The sequence below is a fragment of the Anopheles merus genome, chromosome 3R (assembly GCF_017562075.2).
Source record: "Anopheles merus strain MAF chromosome 3R, AmerM5.1, whole genome shotgun sequence".
In the NCBI taxonomy this organism is placed as follows: Eukaryota; Metazoa; Arthropoda; class Insecta; order Diptera; family Culicidae; genus Anopheles; species Anopheles merus.
In genome coordinates this window covers 9950893-9974165 of record NC_054084.1, presented here as the reverse complement: position 1 = coordinate 9974165, position 23273 = coordinate 9950893, and the positions used below count along the sequence as shown (strand labels likewise).

General features: G+C 48.1%; 1 protein-coding gene across 4 annotated transcripts; it reads left to right on the top strand.

Annotated features, from left to right (window-relative positions):
• Positions 1 to 1582: 1582 nt before the first annotated feature.
• On the top strand, positions 1583 to 21280 carry LOC121597256 (protein spaetzle 3). Of its 4 annotated transcripts, none has more exons than XM_041922889.1 (7): positions 1583 to 1674; positions 9798 to 10807; positions 15989 to 16122; positions 18272 to 18396; positions 20117 to 20506; positions 20601 to 20726; positions 20814 to 21280. In XM_041922889.1, exons 2-7 carry the CDS (start codon positions 10030 to 10032, stop codon positions 20971 to 20973), a joined length of 1713 nt encoding a protein of 570 aa, XP_041778823.1. In that variant the 5' UTR covers positions 1583 to 1674; positions 9798 to 10029; the 3' UTR covers positions 20974 to 21280. The 4 variants fall into 4 exon arrangements, with proteins under 4 accessions (XP_041778823.1, XP_041778822.1, XP_041778821.1 ...); XM_041922888.1 differs by lacking the exon at positions 1583 to 1674 and adding an exon at positions 4603 to 4811; XM_041922887.1 differs by lacking the exon at positions 1583 to 1674 and adding an exon at positions 4603 to 5084.
• The last annotated feature ends 1993 nt before the right edge of the window (positions 21281 to 23273 follow it).

Below are 23273 nucleotides of genomic sequence, written 5' to 3'. Positions count from 1 at the left end.
ACAAAAAATTCAGTGACAATTGTGGCAGGTACAAAATGAAAATAGACAAAGACAAATAACGTTCAAACAAATGCAAAAACCAATACATATTATGGCTACCTAGCACAGGTGGCGCCTGTAACGCCCCCAGTGTAACGCAAGTGTGTAACGCATTTGCACATCAGAACAATTTGAAGCAACAAAAAACAAAAAAAAAACAACAAAAAAGGATTAATTATATGAGATACGCAAACAGGAAGCATGTAATGTGTAGGAACAATGTTACATGTTCGTTATTTTAGGAAGCGCACACAACATTACGCGCACAGTAGCGTCTATTCTTGATAACACTCCTATATTTACACGATCAACACACACACACACACACGTGTCCCCAAATAATCCCATTTTTTCATGTTGATGGACATAGCGCCAGCGAAAATGGCCAATGTGCCCAACACACACACACACACTGTACTTGTGCGTGCGTGTGCGTGTGTGTGTGCCTGTTCGTTCGCATGTATGCATTTCGATATATTATCTCTTGTAGGAAGTGTTGAGATTAAATTATAATAAAAAAAACTGTGAAATGTGATTTAACGGTAAAGTGCGGTGGTTCGATCGTTCATTTGAAATGTAGGTCTTGTAGCGAGAAATGGGTTGAAATTTATTTACGCTTGTTTGCCGTTTGCGATCGATCGAGACTTACAGGGGTTTTCAGGGGTACTCATACTTGTTCTTCATGATTCTTTCGTATACCAAATGAACTATGTCTGAAATTCGACTTTATGGCACCCTATTTGGACAAATCCAATAGGAATGTTCACTGAGTTTATCCAATAGGGTGCCATTGAGTTCATATCCCTTAAAAAAGAGTCAAACAAGTATCGCACAGCTATGAGAACCCCTTAAAAACCCTGTATTACCTATGACGATGGTTTGTTTAGTGAATAGTGACGCCGACGGTGCAATAAATTTACATCGATAATTGATTGCACCGTCGGAGTGTAGTAATACGTGTGCAATCAAGTGGGGTGGCCGACACGACCGTCACAAGAATACGATTAAACTCTCCCACGTCTCTTACGCGCAGCGCAATGGTGCGATCGTTGTGCGCGATCGCTTGGAAAAATGGATCAGCGCGAACAGCAAACGGATCCAAATTCCAGCAGGATATATCTGGCCAGTGTTTCGTCCGAAATTAATCACATCCCGGACGTACCTAAGAAGTACTGTGGCCGCTTTGTAGTACCTTGTCGTATGTTATTGCCTGTTTTATTTGCATTCCATAAAGAAGGGGAGAGGGAGCATAATAAAATAATGGACTCATTGCTGTGTGACAAGTCAATTTAGAAAAACGGTTTTTGATTGATAGCACAAACGCTAACACCAATTTTGGCGCCATGCCAGTGGCTTCCCGCGGCGTTTGTGGTGTTGAGTTACTCGCATTTTGTGGATTTTTTGTGTACACTACCAGGATGTGGAGTGCCGCTTCCGTGTCTGGTCTGCTGGTCAGAGAGTTTGTGCGTTACTTTTTAATCGATTTTTATTCCTTTCGTTCTCATTTATTTCGTTCGCTTTTCGTTTCAGCACAATGGACAGCAAAGTCGGTTCGATGTGGACAAAAAAGAAACGGAAGCGATGTCCTTCCGCCATCTAAATCGGTTCACGGTTACAACAGCAAAGGCAATGAAGGTAGGAGGGTGAACAGCAGGGAAGTAAATGTTTAGAGCAAATCAGTTTAAAATCGTTAATCTAATTTAAGCTCGTTGCACAGGTGCGTTTTTTCAATGCCCGCCTCGACGTTGGAATGAAACCCATAACGCCGTTTAATGCCCATAAAACTTCACCCAAAACAGTGCGGATAATCGCCCCTCCCCCGGTGCAGGTTTTTACGAGCGCAACGCGAGTTTTGCCATCAAGCGTTAGGCTGTTTGTTCCATAATTTGCCCACAATAACCATCAAACGGAACGACTGTACGTTCGGTAAATACAAATTAGCTCGCGAGCGAGGTGTGGCACCGCGGTGGTGGCCGGCTGATCGTATGGCGCTTTTTTTAACTTTTAATCCGGCAGCCACCAGACAATCTAGTAGACGGGGTGCTGCAGCCAAACGGCGGCTCATAATCGTTATGATTAATCAAATCTAGAACCTGATCGTGGTGGTCACTCGAGCGGATCATGCATGATCGATAGATTGTGGCCGGATTGGAGCGCCGAATCTGTATCAACCCCAGCGGGTGGTCCGTCCGTTTTCTGTTCTTTACCCGGCAAGTGATCGGTGTAGATTAGATGGCGGCGTTGGCCTGTCTAGGGTCCTTCACAGCCTTGGAGGGAATAGAACGGGGACGACAAACTTTTAAACACCCGTTTCCCGGTATTATTTTGTGACATTTAGACAGTCGTTACAGTGTTGCACTGGGGCTAAACAGTTAGAGCGTTAAGCGGGTTCACCTCAACATAACGCTTCAAGGAGGTCGCCGCACAGCGAAGGTCTCGCGTACACACTTGCCGCAAGGTGGTGCAGTGAGTTGTGTGTGTGTGTATGGCGATTCTAGGGCTCATTTGCCTTACCTCCGCCCGTCTGAAAAGGCCCAAAGAATAAGTCCACCCCGTTAACCCCCTCTGGGAAGGGTACAAAGAAACAGAAACAGAAAGGTTGCTCTCAATTGCCTCGTTTTGTACACTTTGCAATGCGCACCGAATGTAGTAATGGTTTTGCAAACATTGCAAGGGCCTTCAAAAAATGTTCGAACGGATGCGTTTTTTTTGCTTCGCATCGAGTTTTGAAAGTACTCCGAACTCTGTTCGGCTCATTAAAAACAAATCAACCGTCACCATAAATCACACGGCCCGAGTGTGGCGTGAAGAAATGTCAACAGTTTTAGGGCTCTGGCTGTAGTGGTGCCCAGCGCTTGCCAAGGGAGCAGAAGGGCTTGATGCATCTGTAGAAGTTGTGACGATCAATCCAGCTACATTGTTGCTAGCCCGATGCTGCTAGCGCTCTGGAACGGTGAACGATTGCTAGAGAGTAAAGCAAACCAAACTAAAAAAAGTCGTTTGCAAAACATCAATGAAACCAACTAGCAGCCGTTTCCATCGTTGACCTTGAACTCTGGAATGCGTGGAATGCCGATATCAGGCATGTGTTTGATCCCTGTCCCCCACTCGTCCTCGTCTGCCCAGTTTGATCGATGAATTTGCGCGGGCGCGATCGCTTGGAAGAAGCGACAACCAAATAAAAACCGGATCGAAACGAAAGCGATGGCGATGGATGCAAGCTGTCTAAGCTCTTAGCAGCTTCTTCGCGCGAAGGTAAGCAAACCCGACTTGGAAACCGATTCACCGGCCCGGGAGGTTGTAGATCCTTGTTGTTGCGAGAGTTCTCGCGCGCAAAAGAAAAACCCACCGTAAATGTCCGTTGGTGCTTGAGTGAAACCCTTTAACCCAACAACCCTTGCGATGTTTGTATTAATCATCAGCTTTACATCATCACCTTTAATGCCGTCACGGTTATGACGTATTGGTTCGTCTCAGCAGACGTGTCAGTTTTTCGACGATGCGCCGGTACAAATCAATTATTCCCGGATCCCCCTCGCGCTTTTGGGATCTTCCCGCGATACGGATCTGATTAGTTCTATTTATAATGTTGCTTCCTTGCCACCGATCGATGTCCGCTTCCGGTTCTGATCGCTTGCCCTGCCCTCCGTCTGATTCGCGCAATTGGTTTCGCGTCACATCATCCGCCGTTTCGCCGATCCGTCATGCAAATGAAGGGCCGTTTTGAAAACAGTTTAAGCTCGCGCAAAGCTCTCTTTTCACCGATCGTGATCTGTGCTCTCCGTTGCTCTTCGCTTCATTGAGATTGAAATGGTTCGCGATAGGAGGGTTGGTGATTTTAGTTTTTTTTTTTTAATTCGATTATTCGGCGGCTAAATTTTGGCATGGCATTGCATTCGATTATAAAATATTGGTTTTGTCACAAACCATTACATTGGAATAAATAGATCGATTTTTCAATCTAATTTCCTAGTAGTGCATTGTAATGTGAGTTTTCGCCTTATAATGTTCCATGCCATAGGTTCGTCGCTTGTTGATGTCTTTTGTTATTTATGATGTTTTTTTTAGTATAAATGGGTTATTTTAACCCTATTTAAGGGCTTTATAGACATTGTTTATTATTTTATGTCTGTATTGCCTGAAAAGAGACAAAATTTGGTGACATTTTTGTTTAAACGTAATACTTATTGTTTATTTTAAATTAAGAAAATGAGCGATCTTTCGTACAATATTATATAAAATGATTATTAAATGGTCATTCTTTTTAATCTAAAACCAACATAGTAGCATAAATCAAAGGAGAATAAATCCACCGCCCTTTCAATTCATTCCGCGATCTCCGCTTCATTATAGAGAGTTTCGCCCGCTACTAAAAATCACCCTTACAACAAACTCTCCCAGTTCTCTATGATCGCGATCGCTTCAAGCATAGCTACTACCCCCACCCCCAGCAGACAATCAAAGTATATATCTCTCTCTCAAAGCAAACCCACTCTCCCGCTCTTTTTAGTTTCCGCGATCGCTCTCTCGCCGGATCGGGCAATTTTTACATAATCGAACGCGGAGATTCGTTTCATTGCGCATCGTCAGCTGGTAGTGGCAGGACGCGCGCTCGTTGGCTGTCCGCAAACTGAACTGTACTAAGCGAACTGAAAAAAAAACAGTCGCGAAACGCGTGTGTTCTGTGCGTCCCAGTGTTCGTACCAGTGTCATTGTGACAAATTCCTATTTGTTCCAAAGTTCTACCCGAAGGGTGGTGGTGTTGAGTGGTGGTGAGTGCTACGAGTGGTTTGGAGATACGCGAGCGCTGAGCTTAGTGCGGCTTAGTGTGTGTGGCCGGTTGACCTCCTTTGTTTTAGTGCGCCAATTACACTACACCCCGCTCGTTGAAGTTCATTGTCGATTGAGGGGGGGTTGAAACGGGAAAATTTAAACAAAAGGAGGTAGGCGGGCACCCTTAGAGGCGGTTGAAGCAGCAGCAGCAGCAGTAGCCGCAATAGCAGCAACATCAACAGCATCAACTGACCCCCAAATCCCGAGCTAATGTAATTATTGCTTCATTTCGTTTCCTTTAGACCGAGCGAATCGCCCTTACTCGGCCGCCGTAGGGAAGGGGTGGGGAAGGGCGGTAACAGTCTCCCAGAAACGGGGTGTGGACAAGGTCGAAGATGTGTGTTTTTCTTCTGTTTTATTTAGCTCCTCCCCTACCTTGCCTTCCCTCGCATTTGGGTTGGAAGTGCAAATCATCGCTAAAGGTTACCGATCTTGATGGCAAAAACACAGAAATTCATAAAGCGGTTGTAATTGTTCATTTGCGGACCAGCAGTGTATTTGTGTGTGTGCGTGGTAATGTGTGTGTGTGTGTGTGTTTGTGCACTATTGTTTGTGTGTGTGTGTGTGTGTTTGGACGCGTTCAAATAATGCGATTGTGAAATAGTGGCCAACCGTTTTTAGATTCGATATGATGAGCGAAATCGGGCGCTCGATTCGGGCAGTGTGATGAGACGACGAACCCGACCGACCCGACTGACTGTCGTCTTCAGGCTGCTATAGCGAATCTGGTTCGTGGACGGCCGATGCGTGACATTGAGAAATTGAATGAATATCAACCGCCGTCGCTTTCTGGTCCGGGGCCAGGATTATGCTGTGTTTGTTGGGGGAACAGGCAGAGTGGCAGTGGCAGTGGTGCTGCCGATGGTGGTTAACCTTATAACCGGTCGATCAGGGAGCGGTGTGGTGTGTGTATATGGTTTTCGAGTTTGTCGAGAGCCCGGCCAGCCAGCCAGCCAGCCAGCGCACCAGCCTGCTTTCGAGTGACATTCACAGTGAAAGGAGTGTGTGGACAAACGGGACGGGGGGAGGCCACTTTTGTGATGCTGCTGCTGCTGCTGCTGCTGCCGTTGCTTCCTTTGCGGGCTGTTTTGTTTTCCGATTTGTGTGGCCGGTGTGGCATTTTTTTTGCTTCCACGATCTTTCACGATGGTCGTTTGATCTTGCGTCGAGCGATCATATGCGTGCGCGCGCCAACGTGGAATGAGATGTGGAGCTTTTTTTTTCGTGGTTGTCCGGTTTCACAACACCTGTGGTCGGACGGTCGGATATTAGGGTCGGCACCGGGTTGTGTGGCACTGGCACCGGTGGGTTTAGTGGTGTGACCGATTGCGTCAGGGTTTTAGAGCGGGAGCTTTGCATGCTGATCGCTGCTGATCGCTGCCCTGCATTACTAAAGAACCATTGATTTCACTTTCGTCGCGGATGCGCGGCGGTACGGGGACGAGACCATTTGCCGTTTAATTTTGGTGCAGCTTTTGTCGGGTGAAACAGTGCAAGCAACTCAGTGAGAAAAGGGGTTTAAAAATCACGCTTAAGCCTAATTAATTGCGCGACTGTTTCTCATCACGAGGTTCGTCGCTTGTTGTTTGTCACAAGTCTTTTGTTCGTAAAAAGCTTAAACAAATCGGCGCGAGCGCTCGCGCGCTCTCGGGCGGCTGATGATATTTGCCGACTTCCGAGCATTCGGATATCGCGGTTTTTTTATGTAACTCACCATCACACCCGAAGACGATGGCCACACGGTGGGCCTTCCGTGCCTTCCGTGACAATCGCTAATATTCATCAATGGACCTCACACCATCATCATTCGACACATAATGATCATCATCGACACCAACACACACGGGTGACAGTTGGGGGTTGGCTTTTTTGTGTCGGACAGTGGTGTTGATGGTGGATTGGTATGGGTGTGTTGGTGTTGAATTCGCGTCATTTTGAAGAGGGATGGTTGTTTCTGTTTGCCGTCCGGTTCGCCGGATCGCCGTTTGGGTTGATAATGATAAATAACACTTTCACACAGCTGAGAGTGCTGTCGGGCTGTTTTTTTATTGCTGAAAAAGACTTGCTTAGAGGGTTTATCTTCCTTTCCTTATTTTGCCTTTTTTCCCCTCTTCATTAAGAGGTTCTTTTGCGTCAAGATCTTCCACCTGTTCCAAGAAATGTGTCTGGATTTGCATCAAAAGACATTGCTTTGAGTACGAGCTGATCATCCACCTTTTTGGTTTGTTTTGTGTGTGAAAGCAATTCAAACGTTTGATACGGTTTCTATTTAGGAAGTTGGACGGTATCGTACCGGATTAGCATATTCATACCCACAAGACTATAACACAGAGCACGATACCAAGCAGCAACAACCAGCTGTGCGATCAATTGCTGTTTTAAAGTTGGATGCCTTACGATCGCGTCCGAGTTACGTGGTCTCCGTTTGGTTTTAGTTTTGTTTTTCCAAAGGACAGCCATAAATCATGCAAAGCTAAAAGGCGGTAGCAAAGCGAAAAGGTCACCCTCTCTAATGGGCTTCCCCCTCTTTCTGCTCTATTTAAACGCGTTACCGTTATTGCGTTTGTTTTATTGTATTTGAAGCTCTACGATCGCTCTATCCTTTTGTGTCCGTGGCTATATGCACCCACTGATGACTGCCCATTTGTTGGGCAAATCCAAAGCAAACACTGGCCTGGCGCTCGATCGATTATCACGCTTATGATCAATAACAATCTTGTCAACGGGCTTTAATTGGTATGCTCTCGGAAGGGGGGGGGGGGGATCGTGTGATCTCTCCTGCACACCGAACGGTTGCGCTTTCGCGGATTGCATGTCGCGCCTGTCCTTGGAGCGGTAGCAGCAGTACCCGACCACTGTCACAACGATTGACAGTCATTTGCATACATAATATGTGCACGACCGTTTGCGCTGGCATATATGGAGCATGCGCCGAGTGCTGGGCTTGTAGCAGGTCCCGAGATGTACTAACCTCTGTTTGCCAGTGCTCCTAGCACTGCTCCTCAGGCCTTGAGCGTCAACGGTACGGCTTTCCCTACTGAATCTTTACCGCCTGCTCTGTAAGGTTTAGTAGTATTTCTAGCAGGAAATTCCTTGTTGATTTCCTACCCAAGCAATCCATTGGCACCGCGCGTAGATCGTAGACGGGCTCTAGCGTGCGAACGGGCCCCGTGTCCTCCGGTCTGTTTTTTTTTTATGGAAACCAATTAGGGATGTATATTTTATTAGTAATCTCAAGATTTGCTATTCATCCTCCCTGCTGCCACCAAGCCCGTACCATGCGAGCATGAAACACAAAGAACCGCCGCTTGCTTGGCTGGTGGGACAGGCTAGAATGCTTGTGACACGAAACAGGGGTTCAGATCTTTTGTCTCTACAACCCTGCGCCGCGTCGCCCGTGTGTGCACTCTGGGCAACAATGTTGGGCCTGGGATAAATCTTGCGCAGTGCGAACAGTGCGCGACGCTGGGCGAGACGCCAAACGTTGACATTGGCGCTGAGCTCTGTTGTGGCCCCGTTCCGTTGTTTTGTGTGGTTTTTATTGGTGACTGTCGCAGGGTTTTTTAAGAGAAATATTAGTTCAATAAGGTCATGATTTGTGTGAGTGTGTCTGTGTGTGGTTTAAGGTTTAGATGCGTGTGAGTCACTTGCTTTGTAACGGTACCAATCGTTCAATAATAAAGGGAGATATCAATCGCGGAGGAAATAAAACCTCCCCACAATGCCAAATAATAGCGAGGAAACACAAGAACACTCAGACCATTTGCCGTCTACGCAAAACCGCATGTTTCCTCCGTACCAATGAGGTACCAAATGAGTCACAACAATACTGGCGGGAGTGACGGGACGCAAAATAAAAACAGCCAAGAACACGTTCCAATACACCGTTGTCCAATTTAGACGCGAGCAACGCCCAAACGCCCTCCTTGAGATAATGATCTGTAGGTACAAATCACTTCCTGCGTGGGGTTCGTGTTGATTCATGACCGACATGGAGAGGGCGTTTGTTAGAAGAAGTAGGGGGAAAAAACCCCCAGGAGGTGTTATAATTCGCTAACTGACATGCGTTTTGCGTCTGCTAAGAGGTGTACTTCAACCGCCGCAATCGCGCGCTTGCTTCCGAAATGGTACAGCAGCGGCTCGGGCGTTAAATGTGCTTTAATATGAGCCAGGAAGTCAGTCACACAAAGCTAGTCAGGAAATGTCAACATCGGAATTGACGCACACATTCTCACTTAAGCCGCAAACAGGTTACAGGGGAAGATATCACGCACCACACGCGGACGCGCGCGCACGCATCTCCCTTTTGCGCGAGGCGAAAAAGTTCAGCCACAAAGTTCATTGTATCACCACACAACGCAGCACATGTGCGCTGTGTGTGTGTGTGTAAGTCCGCTCACCACGGGGTGGTGGTTAATAAACATAAATTTATTCATTTTCGCTTTCCAGCGTCGATCGACCACTGGGGATGTGTGTTTGTACGGTAGACTAGCTGTGAATGGCAATTCGACACACACACACTGCGCTTTCGGGTGCGTTTGAAGAGGATGAAGAGGATCAGAGATGAAGCCGTCTGTGGTCGTCGCAGTGTCGCCGTTATGTCACAGGGCGGCTTTGTCGGCCAGGGAAGAAGGGGTGGATTTCACATGTGACGCTGGTGATGTTTTGCTAGCCTGGAGGTCTTGGTGTGCGTGTGCTTTGGATGCAGGCTGCAGGAAGGAGAAAGTTGCCGATTATGCAAGCATTGTGCGCCATTCTGAGCAGAAGTGATAACGAGTTGGTTTAATGGTTGATTAATGGGCGGCTGTTAAGGTGACGCCTTTTGGGCGGTGCGTTGCGAAATGAATATAAGACTGCTTTTGAGGATGAGGCTAGCTTCAACAAAATATTAATGATCTTGTTTTGTTTTGATTCTTCCGTTACAGAAAGCTGCAACGAACGAGTGATTGAGAGTGTTCCTGAGGATCTAATATTGTGTTTTGTCCTAGTGATGTGACAATTGTGAGTTCCGTTTTATGTGCTGCCAATAGAATGGCCTTATGTAGCCACAAAGTGTCCCTAAGCATAGCAAGTACATTGAAGCGTTTGTGTCCGTGTTTGAGCAAGTGTTGCCAGTGAGTAATAACGGTGCTCCCCAAAGTGAAGTGGATCGAAACCATGGCGCTAGTGAACTATACCCTGCCCTTTGGCAACATTCAGGCCCCGACGTGGGCCACCGCAAGTCCGCTGCAAAACCAGCACGCCTCGGCTGTGAACAATCTGCTGTACGGTCCCGCCGGTCATCAGGGCGACGATCAGGACTACTACAAAAATGCACCCTATGCACCACCGCAGCGGCAAGCAAAGCAATCTCCTCAGCAGCAGCAACACTCTATTCAGTACCGACAGACGCCCCGCAACAACTACTTGCCTCCTCCATCGTTCGTACCGCCCGGCGCTAACTATTCACCCGGACCGACGCCACCTCCGCAAGCACAGCAATCCCCGCCGGCGCCGGGTCGAACGTACGGTGAAGGTTCGTACGCGGACGGCAGCCCAACGAACGGGGGCACCCCAGCTCAGCAGCAGCAGCAGCAACCCGCACAGCAACCACCACCGGCACAGCAGCCCGCCTACTACGAGTACTCGTCGGGGAGCTACGCCACGCAACCGGGGCGCCCGTTTGCGGAGCAGCACGCCAACCCGGAGACCGGGACGAACTATCGCAGCAGTACGCCGCAGCAGGCGGCGGCACCGGCCCCGCCGGCGGTACCGCGAACGCCCGCGAACGTTCAGGGCGGCGCCGGCAGCTACGTCCAGCGGCCGGCCGTGTTTGCGAGCGTGGGACCGGCCGGGACGCGCACCTCCATCCATCCGGTGCTGGACTACGACGAGGAGGACGATGACGATTACTACGACGAAGCGGTGGAGGTGACTCCGATTGTTGGGATCTCAGGTGAGTTGCAGATGTTGGAAGCAGAGTGTTCTTAAATGTGCCGTGGAAAAGGAATAGAAAATGCTCAGGGTTTATAGATATGAGATGTGTTTTTGTAGTCTATGTAGCCTTATGTTCTGGGGCTTCTGATCAATGTCTGTGTTCATTTATGTCAAGATCATCAAGATTCTTTCACATTTTGCCATTTATTAATCAATTTTTGTCTCGAGAGCACCAAGTTTTGCTATGTTATTATCAGGTATTTATTCTAACACACTTTTTATTCTACAAACCAGTCTCTTTGATCATGTTTTGTGGATATTGAATGCTCCAATGGAGTCGTCTCAGTTGGCAAGCTTTGTAATATCATTCAAAACATATCGATTTTTTAAAATAATATTCTATATATATAGATACAGATTGTTTTGTGGATATTGAATGCTCCAATGGAGTCGTCTAAGTTGACATGTTTTGTAAAATCATGCAAAAGATAGATTTTTTAAATATTCTTGTCATGAAAATTTATAATTATAATGTGCAAATTGTCCTAAACTGTTTCAAATTCCAGGTACATTTGATGAACACTATAAAACAACTAGTGACTTTGAGGCAAAACAGTGTCATAATGGCAATAACTCTAACAATTGGCCTTCAAAACATCAATTCTGTCATGTCTGTATCATCACAAACTGAACAAATCCATTCAAAGTGCTCATAAATACACTTTAGGGCAACTTGCCAGCGCTGTACAAGACATGCAACCAATGTTCGATCGCTGATAAACATGAGCATCAACAGTCTGCTCCGCTCACCGTCTCCCAGCTGTCATCAGCGCATCGCCTCAATGCTTAAGATGTCACAGTGCGGAATGAATAATTTGTCGTACTATTGAGAAAGCCGCACGGTACTTACGGTAACCCTGACACGCGAACGCGGTGCCAGCCGCATCTTGTGCGCCAATCGTGTGCGGTACAAAGCTGCGCAAACATGTGCGCGAAACGAAGCGCTTCTTGCTAATGCGCGCGCTCTCGCGTCCTATTGGCTCGTCTAGTTGCAGGACAGTGTGTGTAGACCTTTAGCATTGCGCTACTGCTGCTGCTGCTGCTTGATTGTGGCCACCCCGAGAGTGACCCACGATGTTCCCCAAGTACCCATCGTAAACAGAAAATCAATAACGGTCGAAGCCTTCAGCAGCGTGCAGGCGAAAGGGGTCTGATTGTCTGTGGCTGTGGTTGAGAAAATATTACGCGCTTTGAACCATCGTTCGTCATGCGGACGAATGTTTGCTGACGTTCCCACGCATACATGTGTAGGGTGTCCCTTTGCAAAGCGTCCTTACGGGCCGACCAGTGCCGGCTAATTGATTTATTGGGTGCGAGAAGCTTTCAACAGTGTGCCCTTAAGTGTTTTGCGTTTGCATGAGTCTGTTTGGTAGTGATTTATTGCAGTGGATGGGATTTTGTTTTTTGTTGCTGCATTTATGGTGGTACTGGTACGAAATTGGCAAACCTACCGAGATGCAGATGTACTCTTTTAGTGTGCATCTCCATAACCTTTACTGCGATTGCACTGAAGATGGCAAGCATTGAGAAAGGAACAGACTAAAACAAACGACCGTAAGCTAACGATCGCTCAAGAAGATTTGAAGCATTGAATATGCAACGAGTGACTTTTTCTCAGACCATAACACTCAAGAACGATCGCCATTGTTCCGACACGCTCCCTTTCGTGGCGTGTGGCGTAGGACGACAGTTATCCATCATCCAGCAATAGGAGAGCGCTTTCAAGCTTCTATTGCAGCAAACGACCTGCCACTAGATCACCGATCAAAAGTGTGCCACGACCGAGCGTGCGTCAGCCAGGGCAGTAAAAAAATGTGCCAAGTTTAATTAACAGAAACACAAAATCTACATCCTGTGAGAATTCCCGCCGTGTTGCGTCAATGCAAAGCGGGGTGGGAAGTTGAAACATCCGGCCACTTCCGACCGGCGGATGTCGGCGTTGTTGCTATTGCCACGTGCGAACGATCGATGTGGGGGTTTCACTTCCAGATGCGATAGTTGTAGTGGGAGAATCACACACCGATATGACGATGACACCCCGAAAAGTGGTGCAATCTGATGCCCTTGCCGGTGTTTATGACTCTCCAGTTCTGTTTGAAACATTGTACTTGAATAGTGCAGCTGTTAGCGATGATCGTACGGCTCACAGGAAACGATCTTCAACGCCTCCGTACGCGCAACGTTCCACTACCGTTAGCATTTTTGTTACGAAATCCACACCATACAGGCGGTAGAAGATCCGACCTGGAGGTCGGTGTTTGATCCGTAGAAGTTCACAAACAAATCGCACTCTACCCCTTGGGCCGCCGTCAATGGGGCGGTAATTTCACGTCAATGCCAGTCAGCCAGTAAGTCTGTGTGCTAGTAGTGCCACGCACACAACCCTTGAAGCTTTCGTCGTACTTTGGCTTTGCCTGTGTGTTGGAGAGCAGCACCTTCCCCACAGCAGCGCGCCCAACAGACACGTGTAAGGGGTCGCATGGGAACGCATCGCTAATTGCTGCGTCGTACGCACGCAGCAGAGCGGGCAGGCTAGCTAGCTCGCTGATGGAAATATCTCACCAACGCTTCGCGGCGAGGCCTGGTATGCGCTGCTGATTAACGTGTGCTCTTTGATTAGCTGAGACGATCGACTCAGACGGTGATGGTTGGAACGTTTTGGGATGAAATTATTGTCATGCCTGCTCCGGTGTGCGCTAATGTGTTGCGAGGAGAGGAGATTTTGAGGGGGTCTGAAGGACGTTTTGCTGTGGTGGGATACACCCAGCGCAAAGGGGAAGGTTTCGTAATGCACAAGCAAACAGATAGAAGTATCTTCCGAGTAATTAGATGCAAAGCAATCACTTGGATGGCACTCTCGTGCCAGCGCTTGGGTTTTGTTTGGTAACTGAGCGGGTCACCGTGGAGTGACAAAGGGACATTAGTTAGTGGACGAAAATGTTGGGAGTTGATGGAAGTAGTAGAGAGGATCCTAAGTATTTGTGGCTCATTTTAGTAAAATGAATTAGTTTAGTAGCTAGTTCTGCATTTTTGATGTCATCAAGGAGACTAACAATACGAATATTAAGGAACTATGATTAGTATACAGCCCAAATCAGCAGATTCCAAACTATTCACACCTACTGCTTTCGATTTCAATAACCCGTAACTGCACTGTAGGAAATTCTCGTTTTTCTTCTGTGTGATGTACTCATTTTCGGGACTCAAATTCGATCGCCACCGCTAACAGCTTTACCCTTCGACGCACTTTGTTTGTCATCCGTCCGTCGACCCAAAATTCCGCAACACCACAACCCGCTCACGTAAACACAAACAAACACTAGTAGCCTTTGCTTTTGACGTGCAAGACATTCTGGTCACTGCGTACACTGAGGACGGCCTGTCGGGTAGGTGTACAGTGCGGGCTAATCGACGCAAATTAGCATGCACGGTGCACTAGATTAGTGATCCGGTTAGGTCGCGTAGTGGCGCGAAATCTTTGCACACCTATTTGTCAGCCAATTAACACCTGGGATGGTGGTGGTGGTGGTGGTGGTGTGATGTGCGAAAGCTCCCCTAGAGAGTGCAACTCAGTGCGTTGGTCGAGAGGATCCTGTGTGTGTGTGTGTGTTGTTGTTAAACGGAAATTCGTAGAAGCAATGCATTCTTGCCGGACATTCTTTGGTGGTGTGTAACGGATATCAGATCGATGACAAATCAGCCGGAAAATAAGTGAAAGGAAACATCTGCCAAGGACAGTACCGTACCATACATCAAGCGTTACTCATGCGCTGCTGCCAACACACCCAACACAACACAGCCAACTAACGGCCGGAAGAATGTGCAGTGTTCGATCCGTTTTAAAGCGCTTCCCATTCGGTTTTTGGTTTTGCTCGATCGATTCTCACACACAACGCACACACCGGCAAGCGCGTAGGAGGTGCGACTGCTGAGACTGCGAAAACGGGGTGCGCTTTAGGAAACGCAACGTGACGGGTCACCCCGCTAACCTTGACTTTCGCTGCCTGTAGCGGCACGCACACTGCACATCGGTCATTGAAACCCCGGCTAAAGGTCGATCGTCATCGGCCCCCACACAGCACTGGGCACGAGTTTTAATGTGCGATCATGTTCTTTATTGGCGTTCGATCGGTCGCTGGCGTTTGCGTGTTGCGTGTTGTCGCGAATTTTGACAGCATAAATCAGTCGACCGGCGGCGCCACCGCGGTGGCCGGGTGGATGGCATTTTGCACCCGTCGGGTTGGCTCGTGGTTTATTGCCGCTGTGTGTCACGGTGGGCTTGGCGTCGGTTTGTTTGTTAACTCCTTTTTTTGTGAAGCGAGAAGCCGAGCCAAAGTTCATAACGGTATGATCTAACGCACCTAGACAGAGCTTCCGCGTGCATTTGTTTTTTTTTTTTTCGAATGCTCGCAAAAGACACGCGAAGAGTGATCCTCCTTTCACAGTGCGCCGATCGCTTGCATGATAAAAACGTTTTTTTTGTTGCTTGCGGCATTACACTGACAAACGTTTTATTCAATTAACACGCGGACTTGAAATGGGATACCTTTACACCCCCAACACCTCAATTGCAAGATTTCATTCTGCTCAATTAAACTACAACCAGCTCTACAGATGGGTTTGGTGAGAGTTTCGTCTTCCAGGAAAGCGCACAATGAGCTCCATGTTACTCCATGTTCACATGTTCCCCATGATGCTCCGATATCGGCGAATGGCGTGCATGGGCAAGATTAGGGTGCGCCTTGCCTCTAACACCACCCCCAAACCCCCGTTTCGATTCGGGCATCATCGAGGGGGGCGGGGGGTGACTTTATGCAACGTACGGCTCGCGCATCTCCGTCGCATGTCTCTGGCGCGTGTCTACGTGGTTTCGCGCGAACTCGCTGGTGCGATTGTAGATCTAATCGCGCGCGGGTTCGCGCGAAACTTATGCACACACACACACACGTCGGATGTTTAGGTAGTTTAGTGTAGCTGAATTAAATGGTGGAATGCGAATCCGAAGTCACCCGGCGGTTCTTTCACGCTTCAACCGAGGTAGGAAGTGAACGTGCCTTTGCCTGTGCACGAGAGTGAATGTGTAGGTTGTGCTGTACTGTCGAAACTGAAAGCCCTGTTTTTTTTCTTCTGCTCATTCCAGATAATCGTAAAAACTCTCGCATGCCAACAGTCACACCGATCCAGGGGCCCATATTTATAAAGAATGGGACCGTTCCTGTCGTGCCATTATTCGCCTATCCTCAAGTCAGCAACGGAACGTTCATCCAAATACCGGTAAGTGTAACGATCGTGTGTGTGTAATGCGTAACACACACCTCGCGTTAAAGATTAGATAAAATCGAGCGCCATTATGAGCGTGTTCCTGTACCTTTATGTCTTTTAGTAGAACCGATTTCAGATGACTGTACTGTCGGCTGTGCCGATAGTGGGTAGCCTTAAGCTCTAATTTATCTGCAAGAATTCCCACCTGACCGCGCGCGTTTTGACATTGCGCAATGTATCTCCTAAGCTGAACGTATTGGTGACGGAGGGGTTCGTCGCCACCAACACCAAATCACTGGCTGGAAATGCTTTTTACAGGCCCGCTCGGCTCGGTGTCATTGACGCGGGTGATGTGATAGATTAAAAGATGGCTATTTTTTATGCAAATCAACTCAAGCGCGCCAAGCAGACTTGAAGGCGGGCGGGGATTGGTATTGGGTTCTCCTCCCCAAAAAACCGGAGGAAGATCAATCAAATAACGCTACCAGTGTTTTGCCTGTTTTTTTTTGTTTTGCGGAGGGAGGTTCCTCTGTGATCGCTAAAAATTACCAACACACATACACCCTTCCGGGGCCCCGAAGATCGTTCTGACTTTCGGTACAGAGGGGAGCGACTAGCTGGGCTTAGGCAGCAGCACCAGAAAACCGGCTTAACCAGCCGCCCACGTGACAAATTTTTGAAAGCATGAACCACCCAGCAATGCTTACGAGCTCGTAACCATAGGAACGGTTTTTGCGCGTGGTTTCGGGCGACTGTCAGCTTCCTGCTGCCTGTGTTGGGGTACAGTACTGTGTAGAAGAAACACCCAACAACGATATTTAGGCTCTGGTTTTTGCTGGTTCCAAGTCCAAGTAATGTCAGATAAGTCAATGGACGAAAATGAGTTTTGTTGCTTGCTTGGCTGGGTGCCTGCTCAGGGACGGGGTTAGGTACATGATTTCTTCCCACTTTTTTGTGGCTACCAAACGCTTTTGATTGATTCGATTTGGGTTGATATTTTACCGGACACTGGACAATAAAATCGGTTGCTCGCTGCGTCTAACAATCTCGCCTCACACACCATTAGGCACTGTGTAGTGCAACCGGGTGGAGTGGTGTGGTGTAATAAAATTGGCGTCTTATGTCTCGGTACCGGCGACTCGAGCAGGCACAGAGCTACTTGCTACTTGGACACCCGGGCTAGGTTTTTGTGGAACGAATCGGCATCTCCCATAGGCCCCCGGGTCACTATGACCTTCACATTCACTTCCCTTTAACGGACCCCCGGTTGTCGGTGCTGCTACCGTGCGCAAGAACAGTTTTGCCCCGTCCTGAGCAACGATCAGCAAAAGGTTGGGTTCCCCGGTGGTTATGAAATGATAATTAATTTACTTTCCTTAACGTTAGACACGCCAAGGACGGTGGCCGTGATAATGCCACCTGGTAGGCGCTGCTCCAATTGTTTTGTGCAGTGCAGTTTGCAGTGAACGCATTTCCCGCATTCGCCCGCCGCCCAGACGTGTCCCGATCGGGTTTCGATCGTGATCGCTGCCGCTAGTCGGTTGTAGGTGCTGTCCACAATACTCCATTTTCCAGACCAGGCGTTGAATCACGCCATAAAAGCAGAAATAAATCAATTTGCTACCGTGCTACATGGGGTCCTCTTTCTCGGGCAGGCAGGCAGACCCGGGACCGCCATCAACCGGGACGCCATGTACCAATATTTCCGGACGAGCGTCGCATGCTAAGTTGGACACTTTTTGTGTGTGTGTGTGTGTGTTGACAAAAGCAAAGCGTTGTTTATACTTCCACCGGCAGCAGTCGTGACAGTTGGTGCTGAACGTGAGCAGACTCCAGTATCTGGGGCCGCTGCGGCAGGCTGCAAAAACGAATCGATGAATCACACACTCACAAACCTGCACCGACGATCGTCGGAATGGAAATTGGCCACGATCACGCCACGGTCCATTCTGCACGTACGCCACCACGGTTCGGAAGGGTTTCGCGTCAGCCAGAAACGACAAGAACCAGCACCTCAACAGGTCATTCACTAGAACCTAGAGCACTGAGGCTGTTGGAATCGGGTGCTACGTGCGCACTCCACGCGCTACTCCATTATGTTTCGTCACCGTTTCGGATGCACACATAACCACAACCCACAACCTTCTCCCCTTTTTCGCAGATCTGGTGGACAGCTTTATCCGTCGCGCTCGGGCTCAGCATTCACGGAGATGTCATCAGAGGTGTTCCCTGCATAAAGAAGTACCATCAACTGTTCTGCCCGACGGCGGGCAATACCTATCCTAGGTGAGTGTAAGGGGGTTTTGCAAGAAGAGGGGCAGGGTCGCGGAAAACGTCGCAAACGTGACGCAGGGACATAAACGCAGTGCACGGTGTGGACGTTTTCGGTAAAGTGGCTCATAAATTCTGCGCTACGCGATTGCGCTCTTTCCTTACGTCTGACCGAACTTCATCCACCTGAACGATCGCGGGACATGACACGTAGAATTCATTAGAGTGTGTATGTGTTCTGCTGCTGTGGCGAACATATTTTACGACGGACGTCTCACTTAAGGGTAAACTAATTTTTCGGATCATTCAAGATCGCTCGATCGCTTTTTCGAAGCGCCAAAGCCAATTTCACAGATGATGAAAGATTCCTTCTTTTTTTGTTTGTTTGGGTCTGCCTGTGTCTGTGCACCTTCTCTTCTTGAGCTCACAATGCCTCCGGAATTCAAATGTGGTCCAATCGCCGGCGGTCCTCCGCGGATGCGCTAAAATATGAGAAAGATAAATAAGTGACATTTCGAAATGAGGTCACTGGCGTCGCTCTCCAAGATGCGTCCACCACTCTAAGGCGCGCGGTTTGAAAGAGGAGAGCAAGAGAGACGGAGACGGTGAAGACATTTTCAAAGACTTCGACTCCACCGGACAGTGAAGAGATTTTCCACTCGATTTGTTTCCCGGCGAGCGCCGCCGTGGAGAGGAGAAGTTCAGCAGGTTGATTAGAATGGCAAGGCCAGCTGTGTCATCCCCGGGGGCGCGATGTACGCGAACAGGGGCGATGTACGCGCGCTACCACCACCACCAGCAGGCTGAAAACGTCGTCAGGTGTCTTCACCGTGACATTCACGGAACAACAGCGTTGATGGGGCCAATACACTAGTGATGGGTAATGCGGATTGGAGTCGTGGATCGACTCTGATTCTGATGCTCAAGCTATGAATCCGACTCCGGATCATAACCGCATTTAATTCCACAAATTTGGACAAGTCTGAATCAGTCTGGATCAGTCCCGATGAGTCCGGAAGAGTTCGGATGAATCCTAACGAGTCTGGTAGAGTCCGGGCTAGTAGTCTAGGTTGGCAATGCAATTTCTAATTCCCAAAATGACTGTCCGCTATCGTTCGTCCCTTTCAAATAAGGCATCGAATATGTAAGATTCAGTCTTAGGCCGAAAATATCCGTCTAAACTACTAGCCCGAACTCAACCGAACTCGACCGTACTCATCTGGACTCATCCAGATCCATCCGGAACAATTCAGACTCATTTGGACTCATTCGGACTCATTTGGGCTCATCCGGACTCATTCGGACTCATTTGAACTCATTTGAACTCATCCAGACTGATACGGACTCATGTGGATTCAAAGTTGATGAGTCTGAAGTCACTCCCCCACTAAAACAGTCTGGAGTAACTCCGGGTCCGACTCCGATGTATACTCATTCGGATCGATTCGGACCCATCCGGACTCATTCGGACACCCTCGAACTCATCCATACTGATCCGGACTATTTCGGACTAGTCCGGATTCGAAGTTGATGAGTCCTTAGTTTTTTTCCGTGCAACCCAGGTTCGATCGATCCGACTCCGCATAAAATAGTTATTTGCCCATCACTACAACACACACACTCACACGCTGACAGCCGCATTTCAGCATGCTTCTCAGCCAGAAGAACCCAGCAGAAGATAGTTATCAAACGGTGTTGTTACTGTAAGATATTTTGCATTTTGCTCGTTTCCCAGCGACAAGATTGAGATGTTCATCGACGAGAACAAAGCACTAATGAAGCGAATGTACGGTGACTTCGAGATGGCATCACGGTTACCATCGGCCGGGCCGGGGCGGAAGCGAAAGCGGAGCACGCCCGGCGACCCGTACGACGATGGCGACGACTTTACGCTGCTGCCCGAGCTGATGGACCTGTACGGGGAGCCGGGCGGCGAGGTACGGATCGGGGGCGACTCGTACTTCAGCAAGCTGCGCAAGAAGCGCCAGAACACCAGCTCCAGGGGCAGCAATAACGGAGGGCGTGGGGGAAGCTCCAGCAGCGGAGGATCGGGCACGAACGCACGCCAGACGGCCACACCGGCGAATGGAAATGGGGGTGGCACGGGCGAATCCAACACGGGCAGGTAAGGATGGTTGATCTCAAGTAGCGCGCCGATTACGATCGTTTACCTTTTTTTTTTTGTTTGTGGTTTTTGTTTTATTTTGTCGATCCTCCAGGGTTGATGCGTGCGAATCGAAGATCGAGATAGTGACGCCATACTGGGCGACGAATTCGGCCGGCAAGGTGCGCGCCATCGTCAACACGCAGCACTTTGAGCAGGCGATCCACCAGGAAGTGTGTTCGTAAGTAGCATGCCCCCGTGTGGCTTCGAGATGGGCTGTGCGATGTGTGTTCATCAACGTGTGTTTTTTATCCCCCTCTTCTCCAAGCAGTAAAACCCAAACGAACCGTTGCTCCGGCGACTGTGGCTGTGAGCAGAAGTACAAATGGCACCGACTGCTAGCGTACGATCCGGACAACGACTGTAAGGGCATCTTTATGGACTGGTTCCTGTTTCCGTCCTGCTGCGTCTGCCGGTGCAATCCTTAGCTGCTGCGCGCCTTGTCACACCTGTGGTCCGGGGAGACACCAAATTGAATTGAGATTTTTGTTTATTCGTCTGTTAGAGGGAGAGAGAGGATGAGCCCAAACCAACCAAGTCCAAGGGTGTGTAAGACACCATCGCTCTGCGTTCCGACGCACTTTTAGCTTGTATCGCTTTCTTTTCCAATTTCTTTCCATTTTTACGCTGTATGTGTTATTTTGTAAAGCATCATCTATCCGTTTTTACTCTGCTCTCAAGCATAACAATAAATGTGGAAACTACTTACTGCGAGTGAAGTGCAGTTGCGTGTGGCTTTCTGTTTGTGTTAATATTATTTCACTATTATATCACAAATAGTTCTAAGAATTGAAATCCTTTTTGCGTTTACGTGATGCTTTTTACGATTCTTCGATGACGAGCCCTGTAAATCTAACGCCTGAAGGTATGCAATAAGGTCCATGAATTCACACTGTATTTCAAAAACGCCTAAAAGTATGCAATACAAAACCGTTTCCATTCTTAAATTGTAATACAATATTTACATTCAAATAAAACGCATACCTTAAAGCCATTTCGTCCAACACAATGAAACGGTGTTGCGTCTAAATTCCCCAACCAATACACCCTCCCTCTCTTGGCACCCACATTAGCATAGAAACATCATTTGTCAATGCAGAGCAGTGAGCGGCGGGTACACGAATATAGAAAGCCGCTCGTCCCCAGGAAAAATGGAACGCACTTTTGCAGCTAAAGCTGGAATGTCTGCATGGCAGAAGAAGAGCTGGCAACCATTTTTGGCGACCATTGAATGGTTTCCGGCCGTTGTCTGTTTCACTGCATAAATATTATTTTTGTTCGGTTCGGCTGTTGCGTGTCTGAATGTTTGTGTCCTGTTGTGTGTGTGGGTGGATGCTTCTTTTTTCGCTTTCTCTCTCTCTCTCCGCTCCGGAGGAGGAAGTCAGTGCGCACGGTCGCTTCGGATGCACGCATCGTTGCGTTTGGCGAGGGCAGGAAAATCCATCGATCCTCGTCAGTTGGAAAATTGCCGAGCGATGAGTGAAGGGGGCTGGAGTTAGAGAACGGTTCGTTCTCAACGAAAATGAATGATGTTTGATGATGAGCGTGTTTGAATTCGAAATAAGTCCTGCTGGAAGCAGGCACGGCTGAAAGCTGTTACTGTAGCGGAATGGTTACGGAAAAATCTTAAAACCTTAAGATGTTTATGGGTGAGAGTCTTAAGAAAGAAAGAAGAGAAGAGGCAACAGTAACGAAGGAAAGTCGCTAGGATGTGACCATTTCTCAACTTCAAGTTCATCATCGATTTTGTCGTGGTTAGCAGGAAAAAACGGACGAACGAGACGGCATTTCACTTTTCTTCGATCGAAGCAAGAATTTTCTGGCGTTAGGTGTGGCATTGGGTGTAGAAATGGTTTGTGTGTTGAGGGTAGGACGATAAGGACATTGAAGCAGCTTAAAGGAAGTAAGTATGGCGTTTAATATATTAAATATTGTTGCATTAGAACGATTTTGGACTTGAAGTTGTATTCTTCGCAAAAAAAAAAAAAAAAACAAAATAAAAATATTTCTTTTTTGGCGTAAAAAAACACCAACAGACACTTTTCATTCCGTTTCAGACAAAAATAACTCAAAACATCCCCCTTCTGGGCTACGCGACAGCATCGAATGGGTTGAAAGTTTACTTGCGCTTACGCGTCCGTGATGGCTTTCGAGTTTACGAACTGCACCACGTATTGTTCGTACCAGCGCTTTATACATTTCCCCCCCCTGTTTTCCTTCTCCACGCTCCCGAAGGAAAAACAGGCAGGAATGCGAAAAACGAAACGCAATGAACACAAAAAATGCCAAAATGACTTATGTGCTGTGAATGTACAATTTTACGAACGTGAGCAACGTGAGCCCGGGAAAGTCCCCCCGACCGTTTGGAAGCTTTGCTGGGAGGCGCACCAGCCCCGGCCAAAGGGAAAATGGACACCTAAGGCATGCTGGGGGGGAGGGCCGAAGAAAAGGACGTTTGGGAAACCGTGGGCGAATAACAAGACAAGATGCTCGCAGAGAATAATAAGTAGCTCGACGTCGGCGTACGGAACTCGTCACCGGGAAAGTTTGAGCGAACATCGACACCGATGGGGAAGGAAAATTCAAATAAAATATGAGCTAAGAGATGCGACCGAAGTGGGTAAAGTTTTGAAATAAAAATATGAACGACAAGCAATGTGTAAATTATTTACATTTAGTGATGAGATGAAAAAAGAAAACACTTTTACGAAAAAAATGGAATAAATAA

What these genes read in the sequence shown, in the direction of transcription:
- LOC121597256 (XM_041922889.1), top strand. Translation starts at nt 10,030, where the DNA reads ATGGCGCTAGTGAACTATACCCTGCCCTTTGGCAACATTCAGGCCCCG. An exon ending in TCCGATTGTTGGGATCTCAG is followed by an intron (nt 10,808 to 15,988) that starts GTGAGTTGCAGA and finishes TGCTCATTCCAG; the next exon opens with ATAATCGTAAAAACTCTCGC. An exon ending in GCGGGCAATACCTATCCTAG is followed by an intron (nt 18,397 to 20,116) that starts GTGAGTGTAAGG and finishes CTCGTTTCCCAG; the next exon opens with CGACAAGATTGAGATGTTCA.